This window comes from Vombatus ursinus, unplaced genomic scaffold (assembly GCF_900497805.2).
Source record: "Vombatus ursinus unplaced genomic scaffold, bare-nosed wombat genome assembly UNPS02010822.1, whole genome shotgun sequence".
Classification (NCBI taxonomy): domain Eukaryota; kingdom Metazoa; phylum Chordata; class Mammalia; order Diprotodontia; family Vombatidae; genus Vombatus; species Vombatus ursinus.
The window spans coordinates 245,469-258,155 of NW_020950600.1; the positions used below are offsets into that span (position 1 = coordinate 245,469).

Consider the following 12,687-nt stretch of genomic DNA (forward strand, 5'->3'; position numbering starts at 1 on the left):
TCCAGGTGCAGATGGCCTGGCTGGGCTTGCCTCTCCCCCTCCCCCCAAGTCGTGAAAAGCCCAAGCCCCCAACCATCTGTTGCCAAAGGGACAACCTCCCTGCCCCCCACGTGCTGGCCACCTGCTCTGCCAGCTGACAGACTGGCCCCAACCCCCCCCAATATCCCAGCTTCCTCTGGTAGGGTTGGGGGACACCCAGGGGGCACAGCTGGGCCCTGGGGACTAGAGAAGACGAAGAGGGTTGGGGGTGTAATGAGAGTCGTCTAAGGCAGGGTCACTTCTCTGTTCACTGTTGCCCAAAGGAAGCTAGCTTGGTTGAACAGACCAGCCTGCTAATGGATCTTAATGCTGAGGCCTGGCAGCAGTTGCCAAGCCCACAGGATAAGGGGGGCCCGGAGCTGCCGCAAACAACCCCACCCACCTCCCAAAGGCTGTGTTGCCTTTCCCAGACATACTCCTCCGCAACGAAGGTTACCCCAAGCACCGAGGGGCTGCAGGAGCAGGTGAGGGCCCTAAAAACAGGCTTGGCCAGAAAGATTCCCAGAACCCTGATCCACCCCGCCATCTAAAAATGTGTCCTCAAATCTCCCGCCCCCCACCCCAAGTTGTGGGGCTCGGGGTTAGAGGGTGGACAAGAGAAGCTATTGTGGGCTTCCCGATTGAGGAGTCCTGGAGTCAAAGGGCACCATGGAGCGGAACCCGGGGATTGGCTGGGCAAGGCCTGGAAGAAGCAACTGTTACTGACAAACATTTTCGGGGGGCGGCCCAGGGCGGGGTCTAGGAGCGCAGGGGGAGGAGGGACTGTTTTGCATATTGAGCAGGCGCTGGGCCAATGGGCGGTGTCTTTTACGTACTGAGTGGGCTGTGGGCCAGTGGGGGGGGGTGGGCTCCGTTGGGGATATTGAGCGGGCAGCGGGCCAATGTGGGGGGCACGGGGCGTGGCCCGGCGGCTGGGTCGGACGTGGCGGCGGGAGGGCTAGGTCTTCTTTTGCATATGGAGCGGGCGGCGGGCCAATGGGCGGGGACGGGGGCGGGGTTTTGAGGGCGAAGGGGGCGCTGTGAGGGGGAGTCGGGGCTGGGGCGAGGGGGGGTGGCCCCCCCAATGGAATCCTCCCGGGAGCCGAGCAGGCGCGTGCGTGTGCGGCCCCCACCATCCCCCGGCCTCCGTCCCTGTGCCCGGACTCCGTCAGTCGGCGCCGCTGCTGCAGAGCTGTCCCGGGGCCGGGCCGGGGTTGGAGGGAAGCCGGGCCCGCCGGGGTCCGCGGGAGGCGGGGGCGCCGGGGCCCCTGGATGTCCCGGAGTGCGGCGGCAGCCCCCGAGAGGAGCGGAGCGAGCGCAGTAAGCGGCCTGCGTGGTGGGGCTGGGCCGAGATGGGATGGGATGAGTTGGGATGGGATGGGGTGGGGTGGGATGGGGTGGGATGGGATGGGATGAGATGGGGGGAGCCAGGAATGAAGGGACCCCGAGGAGGACTCGGAGAAGGGGAGACTCGAGGACTGGGGTTCTGCGAGGAGGCCCGGGGATGGGAGGGGGCTTCGCAAAGACAGCGCCCCCGCCCCGTCCAGCCCCCGCCCCTTTGTCCCCACCCGGGCTGCCCTCGGCTTCAGCCCAGCTGTTGTGAAGGCGACTCCCTAAGGGCCCTGCCCGCGGACAATGCAGGCCTGCCTCCCCCCGCCCCCATCCGGTCCGATCCGACCCGACCCGACCCAGGAGGCCCATGGAGAGGGGGGACCAGAGGCATCTCCCTGTCACCTGTCACCTTTAGCATCACTAGCCCCCTGCCCTCAGAGCCAGCTGTGCAGGATGGATGCCCCTGCCTGCTCTTGGGTGTCCCTGTGTGATCGTCCTGGTGTGTGTGTGTGTGTGTGTGTGTGTGTGTGTGTGTGTGGTATGACTTCCAGATAGGTTAGGGGACTCGTGTGTCTGTGGGGGCACTTGTGTGTCTGTGCCTCTGTGTGTGTGTTTGGCTGTGAGACAGGTTGTGACTTTGCCGGTTGTGTGTGTGTGTCTTCTGTGGCTGTTGTTATGTGCTTGTGTGGCTGGGATGGTGTCTGTACCTATGTGGGTTTGGTGATCTCTCCCTGGGCCTGTGTGTGAGGGATCATGTGTGATCTTGTATCCTCTGCCGCTATCATTGTAGATTTCTGTGACTGTCTATGTTCTGCTGGTGGGAGTCTATGCCTGTATGTTTGTGGGTCTGCAATCATGTGTGGCTAATGGCTAAGGCTGTGTGTCGGGGTGGTTGTAGCTTACAGGCCTCTGAGCGTGTCTGTGTGCTGGGTTTGTGTGACTGCCTGTCTGTGTGGGACTATGGGTGCCTGTGGGATTGCAGCTCTGTCACCCAGTCTGTGTGTGGCTGGCCCCCTGGGACAGTGTCTGTCTCGCTCAGGGTGTGTCTTAGTTGAAACAGACCTAGGCTTTTCCTCTGTACCCCCAAAGCTCCCAGCACCTTCTTTTCCCCTAAGGGGCTGAGCCATGCTCATTTCTGGGCCCATACCCTATCTAAGATATAAGCTAAATGGGCCACTGTCAGCAAGGCCCATGAAAAGGGATGTCCCTGGGAGATAACTGGGGTAACTAGGAGGGTACAGCACCCCCCTACCCCCTCATTCCTGGGGCCTCATAACCATGGGATGGTCTCCCTGGTAACTGTTGCTATAGCAACCAGGGCAGGAGTCAGGCAGGCCAAGGCAAAAGGGGCAGGCCTCCTTGGTCCCTTACAGGGGCCTATGCCATAGGTCACAGAGGTGGAGCAGGGGTTAGTGTGTTCCAGGCAAGGGGAGCCCCGTGAGATAGGGGAACCCCGGGCCCTCACGGCTTGGTCCTGTGTCTGGGCAGGAAAGGCCCAGGCGGGCCGATCAGCGTTTGTCCTCAGCCCCTCCTCGCCTGGCCCTGGGGCCCCCCCAAACCTTCAGGACGGAGCCCGGTGAGTGAGTGCAACAGAGTCTAATGGGGAGCAGGGCTTGGGGAAATCCCATGGCTGCCAGGGAGACTGAGGGAGGTGTCTTAGAAGGGAGCTGGGAGGGAGGCAAAGTCTATAGTCCATGGAAAACCTTGCACCCTGCCTGGGGAAGGCTAGTGACCCGTCAGGAGTAGATATGATGCATATGGTATCTGAGCCTCTCAGCTGCCTCCTCCGTGGTCCTTGGGCAGATGCAACCACAGGAAGCCACATGCCCAGAACTAAGACCCCCCACAATCACTATCCCCCCATTTCACCAAAACTGATGCTCCAACCCCTGACCCCTGACACTGAGGACCCTCCTTGCCCCCAGACGGCGCTGGCACCATGAACAAGCTGCGTCAGAGCCTACGGCGCAGAAAGCCTGCCTACGTCCCCGAGGCTTCCCGCCCGCACCAATGGCAGGCCGATGAGGATGCCGTTCGGAAGGGCAAGTGCAGCTTCCCAGTCAGGGTGAGAGTGGGGGGCACCAGGGCGGGGCCCTGGGAACATCTGCTGGGCAAGAGCTCTGGGCTCCCAGGGGAGTTGGGAGAGCAATGGTCAGTCCCTGTCCTGTGTGGGTCAGGCCCTACTCAAATTCTCTCTCTCACTGTTAGAGCTCAGTTTCCCCATATGTAAAACAAGGGGATTAGGCTGGATGACTCCAGGGTCCTTGCTAGCTCTGACAATCTGCAACCCAGCTTGAGGTTATGTCCAGGATAAGATGAGGGACGAAGGGATGGGGGATGAAAGGACTGAGGAGATGGGAGATGAAGGGATGAAGAAATAAAGGATGGGGGAGAGATAAAAGACTGGGGGTGTGGGGAATGGAGGATGGAGAGATGGGGATGGAGGGATGGAGAGAGGAGGAATGAAGGAATGGAAGCAGGAGGGATAAAGGGATGGAGAGATAGGGATGGAGGCTGGAGGGATGAAGGGATGGGGATAAAGGGATGGAGGGATGGGGATGAAGGAATGGAGAGTTGGAGATGGAGAGAAGAAGAATGAAGAAGTGGAGAGAAAAGAGGTGGAAAATAGATGAGAATGAAGAGATGGGGATGAAGGGATGGAGAGGAGAGATGGAAGATGGGAATGGAGAGATGAGGAATGAAGGAATGGAGGCAGGAGGGATGAAGGGATGGAGAGATGGGGATGATTGCTCTACATGATATTTGCATAGCTCATTAAGCTTTGCAAAGTGTTTTACATACTTCATCTCACTTGATCCTCACAATAGCTTTGTGAGATCGGGAGTGTTATTATTATCCCCATTTTACAAATGAGGAAACTGAGGTGAAATGCAGTTAATCCACCCACCCAGGGTCATATAGCTAGTTAGAATCTCAGGTAGAATTGAAAGCCGGGCTCCAAGCCCAGCCCATGAAGAGGTGGGGCATGGGGAGGAACAGAGAGGTGAAGAGGAAGATGATGAGAAAACAGAGAGGGAGAGGTGAGAGGCAGGATGGACCAGCAGGGGATAGGGGACTGGGGAGACAGGAACTGAGACGGTGCGTGCTGGAGGTACCACCCTGGCCCTCTTCCTCCCTCCCCCAGTACCTTGGTCATGTCGAGGTGGAAGAGTCTCGAGGCATGCATGTGTGTGAAGATGCCGTGAAGAAACTGAAGGCGGTGAGTGAGAATCCCTGATTAGCACGCCTGGCTTCTTTAAAGACACAGCTCAGTCGCCATCTGGTCCCTGACACTATTCCCCCCAACTCCTGCCCCGTGCCTGGCACCACCTCCCCCCATTGTTATCTCAATCTGTTTTGTGTTCCTTTCTAGAGCTGTCTATAGATATACATACATATGTATGCATATATACACACGTATGTGCGTATGTATGTGCGCGCATGTGGTCTCCTGCCATAGAATGTAAGCTCTTTGAGGGCAGGGGCTGTCTCACTTTTGTCCTTATCCCCGGGGCCTGGCAAAGTCCTTGGCACACAGTAGGTGCTTAATAAGTGCTTAGTGAGAGAGTGAGGACTCACAACCCGGAGCCAGGCTGGGAGAGCATTCCCCTCCCTCCCCATCCCCATTATTCCCCTCATCCTAGTCTTCCTTTCCTTCCCCCAGACGGGGCGGAAATCCGTGAAGTCTGTGCTGTGGGTGTCGGCAGATGGGCTACGTGTGGTGGATGACAAAACCAAGGTACCCCCCTCCCCCCGTTCCGATTCCCTCCCCATGCCTCTCCGGTGATAACCTGTGTCTCGTATCTCTCTGGACAGCCTGGTCTACTTAGTGGAAAGAGGCTTGGACAGTAAGACAGTCTTTGGTCTCCAATTCAGCCCGGCTTGCTCTATGACCTTGGACAAGTCTCTTTCCTCCTCTAGGTCTTAGTTTCTCTACCTGTAAAATGCAGGGCTTCTATTCTAGCTGCTAAAGTTTCTTCCAGCCCTGATATTTTTTTTAAAAAATTGTTCCAAGGGCTTCCCGTGCTCTAGAGAGTACATACCACTTGTTCTGAAAAAAAAAAAAAAGTTCTTAAAAAAACATGTATTCTAAGGGCCTCTCTTGCTCAAATGCCCTGCGTCTGCTGCTCGACAGTTCCTCCAGCCCTGATGACCTTTCTCTGTCCCCCTTCCCAGGACCTGCTGGTGGATCAGACCATCGAGAAAGTCTCATTCTGTGCCCCCGACCGAAACCTAGACAAAGCCTTCTCCTACATTTGCAGGGATGGCACCACCCGACGCTGGATATGCCACTGCTTCCTGGCGCTCAAGGACTCGGTCAGTGGCCCTGAAGCCATAAAAGACCTGGTCCCCCTGGAATCCCAGTTGAAATTTCTGGACATTTATTAAGCACCTACTACATATCAGGCGCTGTGTTACCTGCTGGAGGGAGACACAAGGACAAAGATGAAAACACAAGTCCCTGTCCCCCAGTAGCTTACAGTCTACCTTGAGGGACTCAATGAGTGCACAGATAAGTAAATATAGACCATACAAAATTTTCTCTGGAGAAAAAGGGCACTAACAACTGGAAAGGGGGAGGAACAGAAAAGACATCATTGGGTAGGAGATGGGACCTGAACAATGCCTTGGAGGCCTCTGGGTAGCACAGTGGAACCAGCCTCAGACACCAGCTGTGTGACGCTGAGTAAGTCCTTTGACCGCTATCTGCCTCAGTTTCCTCAACTGTTGTTATGATGATCAAATGAGCTAATATTTGTAAAGCGCTTAACATAATGCCTGGAACACAGTAGGTGCTTAATAAATGTTTGTTCCCCCCCCCCCCCCCCCAGCTAGGGATTACAAGAGGAGAGAGCATGCCACAGTACCTGTTCGAGGTACTGAGTATGGGGGACAGTGACTAGGCTCCTTTAGCTGGCATGGAAAAGGCACGGAGGAGAATTCTCTGAGTTAAGCCTGGAAACGGAGGTGGAAGCCCACCTCCTACCTTGTGGGCGGCTTTTACTGCTGCCATGAGGCCCCAGCAGCCTCTGGTCAGCCCTGGGGTGAGAGACTGGCCAGCTCCCCTTTGGCAGCTCACCCTTTCTGCCTGGAGGGCTCTCGATCCCCACCTCTGATTCCTGGGAACCTTTGGCTTCTCCAAAGCTCAGCTCAAGGACCACTTATTGCCAAAATCCAATCCCCTCCTCCAATTAACCACTTTCAATTATTTACAATAGATCGAGTGAGTGGAGATACGGTATAACATAGGGGGAGCATGATACATGTATACATATAGAATCTATGTTATATACATGTATATATAAATTTATAGGGGGCAGCTAGGTGGCATGGTGGATAGAGTGCCAGGCCCGGAGTCAGGAAAGACTCACCTTCCTGAGTTCAAATCCAGCCTCAGACTGGCTTCGTGACGCTGGGCGAGTCACTTAACCTCGTTGACCTCATTTTCCTCATCTATAAAATGAGCTGGAGAGGAAAATGGCAAACCACTCCAGGATCTTTGCCAGGAAAACCCCAAATGGGGTCATGAGGGGTTGGACGCGACTGAAAAATGCCTGAACAGCAAGAATACGGATATATGTATGCATTTTATGTCTAGGTGTATGTGTCTATGTGTATCACAGCAAATGTCAGCGTGGCATCACGACACACACAAGCCAGCCTCAGAGGCGGAGAGGCCTGGGTGGGAGTCCCCACTGGACTATCTATTGGTCTTGACGTTTAATCTCTCGGTGCCCGTCTGTGTGAGCGGGGTGCCCACTCCTGCCCAGGAGCTCCCTGGCCTTTGCCCTCATTGATGCATTGGCTTGGCTGGCTGCACGCTGCTTCCCCAGCCCCCACGTAACAGATGGGGGGTGGGGCTGCCTCCTTCTTGTCCCTGCTTCTCCATCTCCCAAGCCTAAGCATTTTCTGGGTGCAGACCGCACTAGGTGACTCAGGGCTGGGGGGATTTGGGGTAGAGATAGAAAGTCTCTAAAGGCTTCCCCGCCCTCTTGGGGCTCACAGCCTAGTGGGCTGCTGAGATATGAGCAGGTGTAACCGGACAAACACTAGGGACTCTGAGGCTGGCTACCTCAGTCTCCTCCTCCATAAAGTGGGGCTGGGCTCAGTGGCCTGGGAGGGTCCTTCCCACTCTGGACCCATGCTTGTATTTAGGTTGCTCTTTAAAGGATTCAGCCAGCTGAGGTTGAGGGGATGGGGGATGGGGGATGGAGTGTGGAGCGGGCAACATTCCTGGCAGGCCAGAGAGAACCGTGTGAGCCACGATGGGAACACACAGTGCTCTTTTGGGGAGCAAAATTCCAGTTTCACTGGAAGAGAGTGTAGGGGGAAAAGCAGTATGGGAAATAGAATAGGGACAGACAGCAGAAGGCTTTGAGTGCCAGGCAAAAAAAAAAGCCCCAAATGTCAGACTTTAGCCCACCCCACTGAGCATGGCCCAGACCCTCTACCCTAGATTTTTCCCTGAGACACACCTGATCCAGAGTGGTCCTTCCAAGGCCTTGTCCATCTCCTTCATTATTCAGATAGGGTAAACTGAGGCCAGAAGAGGGGCCTCACCCAAGGTTGCACAGATAGCCGGAGGGCTAGAAGGAACCTTGGAGGTCAAGGAGTCTAATCCTCTCATTTTACAGGAAGGGAAACAGAAGTCTAGGGAGGGAGGTCTAAGGTCACAAAGGTAACAGGCATTGGAGGGGGCATTTGAATGGAGGTCCCTCTGAATGAGGCTCCGTTCACTCTGCCACACTGCTTCCTGGGTCATTCTCCTCTTCACCTTCCCCTTAGCCCCCCCCACCCCAGCACCAGAAAAGAATCAATATAAAGTCCTCTATTGGACTTCCCAATAATCCATTTCCCCTGTTCACTATGGCTGGGGTATGGTTGGACAACACCGCAGACTCGCCCGGACTACAGATGCCACCCAGGTCAGCAACGGGCTGAGGGACCCGTTCTAGAGGGGATCGAGGCAGGCTGGGGGGCATCGAGAGGAGGGGGACATCGAGAGGAGGGTGGCCAGCAGGGCTCCCAGCCCCAAGCCCAGGCCTCTTGACGACCGGTGGAGAGAGTGTGGGCTGTTTGTCCAGGCTGGGGCCCCCCAGACTGCTGTGTTCAAGGAACCCAAGGCCTCAGGTTCTGCCAGGCCTCGAAGGGAAGGAAGAACTAGGAGCAATGGCTGAGCAGTGAGCCAGGTGACCACTGGAAGTGTCTCCCAGGCTGCCTCAAGGCCAGTGGCAGTCTCCCAGGAAAGGCTCCGGGGTCATCGCTGGATGCAGTGGTGGCCGCAGAGGTCCCGTCCGGCTCCGAAGAGGCCGCTGTGGGCCCCCTGACTCGCCCTGACCCTGGTTCTCCCCTGTTTTCTCTGGGCCCCTGCAGGGTGAGAGGCTGAGCCACGCCGTGGGGTGTGCCTTCGCTGCCTGCCTGGAGAGGAAGCAGAGGAGGGAGAAGGAGTGTGGGGTCACAGCTGCCTTTGATGCCAGCCGCACCAGCTTTGCCCGGGAGGGCTCCTTCCGCCTCACCGGGGGTAGCCGGCCCGCTGAGCGCCAGCTCCCGGAGAAGAAGAAAGGTGGGTAGCCCCGTCTGGGAAACGAGCCAAGAGCACTGGGGGGTCTGGGGGGGTGGCTTCCTGGGAGGAGTGTCAGAGATGTTCAGCAGGAGAGAGAAGCTGGGGGCCTTCCTGACAAGGCAGCGCTGAGCCCTGCAGGCCACGGGACATTGGGAGAGGAGAGAGGGGAAGGCAAGCATGTGGGAAGAGGAGGGGCGGGGTTCTGCCTAAGCAGAGTCTCAGGGGGTGCTGGCTACAGGATCACCCCACTCCCCTCTGCCTTATGCCCATGACAGCGGAGGCAGCCGCCGTGCCCGCCGTGCCCACCCCAGGCCCTGCCCAGCCGGGTCACATGTCCCCAACCCCTGCGGCCACATCACCCGGGGAGAAGGGAGAAGCAGGGGCGCCAGGGCCAGCTCCCCTCGGCCCCGCTGCTGCCGCCATCCCCCGGCGCCATGCGCCCCTGGAGCAGCTGGTGCGCCAGGGCTCCTTCCGGGGCTTCCCTGCCCTCAGTCAGAAGAACTCACCCTTCAAAAGGCAGCTGTCTCTGAGGCTCAATGAGTTGCCCTCCACCCTCCAGCGGCGCACAGACTTCCAGGTGAAAGGCACAGGTGAGGAGGAGGTTGTGACCAGCAGAACGGGGCACCTGGCCGGGCACCGGGGACAGTGATGAGAGAGAGAAGCTGGGGGTCAGGGAAGTGGTGGGGTGTGTGACTAGGTGACCAGGGGAGAGGCTGAGGCTGAGGGACCACGGGGAGGTGGGAGGGCTCAGTGGAAGGGGTGGACCGGACGGTGGAAGGATCAGAGACTTAAAGACTGCGAGAGACCTTAAAGGTCATCTCATTAATCTTACAGATGAGGAAACTGAGGCCAAGAGAAGTTAAATGAGCTGTATGCCCAGTCAAGGCAGCTAGGGGGCACCACAGTGCACAGAGCACCAGGCCTAGAGTCAGGAAAACCTGAATTCAAATTCAACCTCAGACGCTTCCTAGCTGCATGACCCTGGTCAAGTCACTTAACCCTGGTTGCCTCAGTTTCCTCATCTGTAAAATGAGCTGGACAAGGAAATGGCAAACCATTCCAATATCTCTGCCAAGAAAAGTGGAGCCCCAGAGCCAACAGGGCCCCGGAACAGCAAATGTCAGAGCCGGGGTGGAAGCTTAGAGCTCCCCGGCCAAGCCTGCCCTCTTTGCACAGATGAGTCCCAGAGCGGGCAAGGGGCTTGCTGAAGAGGGTCTGCTAAGAAGAGAGCAGCCCCATGACTCCCAGACTGAGGCTCTTTTCTAGTCTCCTCCTTTCACAAAGGGGGAAACTGAGGCACTGCTGTCTCTTGGGGACACAAGGAGTCACGGGCTTGGAGTCTTCCTGGCCCCCCTTCTGCCCGCCCCGGGCTCGTTTGTTTTTGTCTGTGTCCCCAGCCTGGCACGCTGCCTGGCCCCTAGAAGGGGATTAGTAGATGCTTGTTGAAAGGCTGAAAGTGTAACTAACTCTTTCCCTGTCCCTTCCTGCCAGTGCTGGAGATGGAGCCCCCAGGGGCCAGCGACAGTGATGGCATCAACGCCCTGTGCACACAGATCAGCTCCTCCTTTGCCAATGCAGGCGCCCCTTTGCCAGGGCCCCAGCCCTCGGCCGCAGGTAACGCCTCGTGTCGCTGGGGGTGGCCCCTGAGCCTTGCCCCCACGCGCCCATCTGCCTTCATCCCTCCTCTCCAGGGGCCTCCAGCTGGACGGAGCCGGGTCTGCCCCCACCGCCATCGGGGCACAAGAGGACACCCTCGGAGGCTGAGCGGTGGTTGGAAGAGGTGGCCCAAGTGGCCAAGGCGCAGCAGCAGCAGCAGCAGCAGCAGCAGCAGCAGGGCCTGCCAGGGCCCAGACCGCCAGCCGCCACCGCCTCCTTGCCACCGGCCCTCCAGCCCTTCCCCGCGGCGCCGGCCCCCATGGCTGTGTTCCTGCCTGCCCCCCACATGCAGCCTGCCTTTGTGCCCACATACCCGGGCCTGGGCTACCAACCAGTGCCCCGGGTGCCCGTGGTGGGCATCACACCTTCCCAGATGGTTGCCAATGCTTTCTGCTCCGCTGCTGCCCCCTCAGCCACCCAGCTCCAGCCTTCGGCCCTGGCTGGGAAGGCTGCCCCTTGCCCCCCGCCGCCGCCGCCCCCTCGGCCCAATGGGGCCCCCTGGCCCCCTGAGCCTGGGCCACCCCCAGCCCCAGAGGCGGACCCCTTCGAGGCTCAGTGGGCAGCACTGGAGGGGAAGCCCCAGTCTGAGCGGCCATCAAACCCTTTTTCCGGAGACCTCCATAAGACTTTTGAGATTGAGCTGTAGCCTGGGGGGCCTAAGCCTGTGGGCACCCTTCTCTCCAGCCCAAGTATCTCTGTACATCTCCCCCCTCCATCTGCCCAGCTCCATGTTCCCTGGGGCTGAGCCTCCCACCCTCATGCTCTCCTCTCCCTTCTCCCCACGTTTGTCCAAAGGGAAGAGTTCATATTCGGGTCATGGGTGGCGAAGGGAGGTGTAATTCAGGGATGGACCCATGTCACTGCCCCTTAGAACACAAAATTGGCCTAGCACTGCCCTCCCCCCTTCTCTTCTGATGTCCTGGGGGAACGGGGGCTGTGTCTCTTCCCTCCCTTCCCCCCCTCACAAGTAAGAGTTATTTTCTTCTGTCTGCTCCCCTGGCTTGGGGATGGAGGGGCGGTGTGTGAGGGAAAAGATGCCTGCCCCTGGGGTCCATGCCTGAGCACAAGACAAGGGGCTCCCCCCCCCAGCCCAGCCCAGCCCACTGCCACTGCCAATGCCCAGGGGACGTCCAGGCCTCCCCCTCTTGCCCAGGGCTGGGGGTGAGGGAGGGGGAGAGGTGAAGCGAGTATGGGGCCTGCACAGAGCCTGGGCAGGTTCAGCGAAAGCTGCTCAGTTACCTCACTTCTGTGCCCGCCGCTGAGGGAAGAGGGGAGCAGGGAACAGATGCCCGGCGGGCACAGGGCCTGCGCCCATCCCCGCCTGGACTTTTCTATCTTTTATCTCCAGATTTTTTTTTTTTTTTTTGTATCTAAACCTGCAGATTTGTATTATACAATGAGAGCCAATAAAGGAGGAATATAAAGAAGCCTGGGGGAGGGTGGGGGGATCCTGTCTGTCTGTGTCCAGGCCTGGGGGGAGGGGCAGGAAGGTTGAGATGGTGAAGGGCAGGGAACCAGGTTCCTGGAACCCCAGGACCATGCCTCCATACACCAGGTCGAGAGGGTCTACTTAACAGTGCATGGCATGGTGGAAGAAGGCCTGAATGGAGACCCAGAAGTCCCCGGAGGAGCTGCTGGGAGCCTGGGGGTCGGGAGAGGTAGAAAGGAGGTTAGGATGTTAACCGAGCAATCAAACAACAAGCATTTTTAAGCACGTCTAGGTACTGTGTCAGATGCTGGGGGTATCAAACAGTCCCTGCCCTCAAAGAGCTTACATTCTATCAGAGGAGGCCATTGTAAGCCAATCAATAATTACACAGGAGGTAATTGAGGAGGGGAAGAAAGGGGCAGAGAATCAAAGAAGGCTTCAGGTTGGCCCTGGAGCCAAATCCTTAGGGTGGATGTCACCTCACGGCAGCCTCAGCGTAACCCTGAGAGGTAAGTGTCATTATTATCCCCATTTAACAGATGAAAAACTGAGGCAGAAAAAGTGTAAGTGATTTGCCCCAGGGTCATGAAAGCTAGTAAGGGTCTGAGGCTGGATTTGAACTTGGGTCTTGCTGCCTGGAAAGCCAAGGTGCTGTCCCCTGTGCCACCTAGGAAAGAGCCTTGAAGAG

At 57.7% G+C, this 12,687-nt stretch overlaps 1 protein-coding gene across 2 annotated transcripts; it reads left to right on the forward strand.

Moving 5' to 3' along the window:
* Positions 1-429: 429 nt before the first annotated feature.
* NUMBL (NUMB like endocytic adaptor protein) lies at positions 430-11,979 on the forward strand. 2 transcript variants are annotated; one of them, XM_027855345.1, is made up of 10 exons: positions 430-503; positions 2,839-2,926; positions 3,276-3,415; positions 4,496-4,570; positions 5,015-5,089; positions 5,527-5,667; positions 8,725-8,914; positions 9,190-9,504; positions 10,406-10,528; positions 10,606-11,979. In XM_027855345.1, exons 3-10 carry the CDS (start codon positions 3,290-3,292, stop codon positions 11,214-11,216), a joined length of 1,656 nt encoding a protein of 551 aa, XP_027711146.1. In that variant the 5' UTR covers positions 430-503; positions 2,839-2,926; positions 3,276-3,289; the 3' UTR covers positions 11,217-11,979. The 2 variants fall into 2 exon arrangements, with proteins under 2 accessions (XP_027711146.1, XP_027711148.1); XM_027855347.1 differs by lacking the exon at positions 430-503 and adding an exon at positions 1,322-1,338.
* The last annotated feature ends 708 nt before the right edge of the window (positions 11,980-12,687 follow it).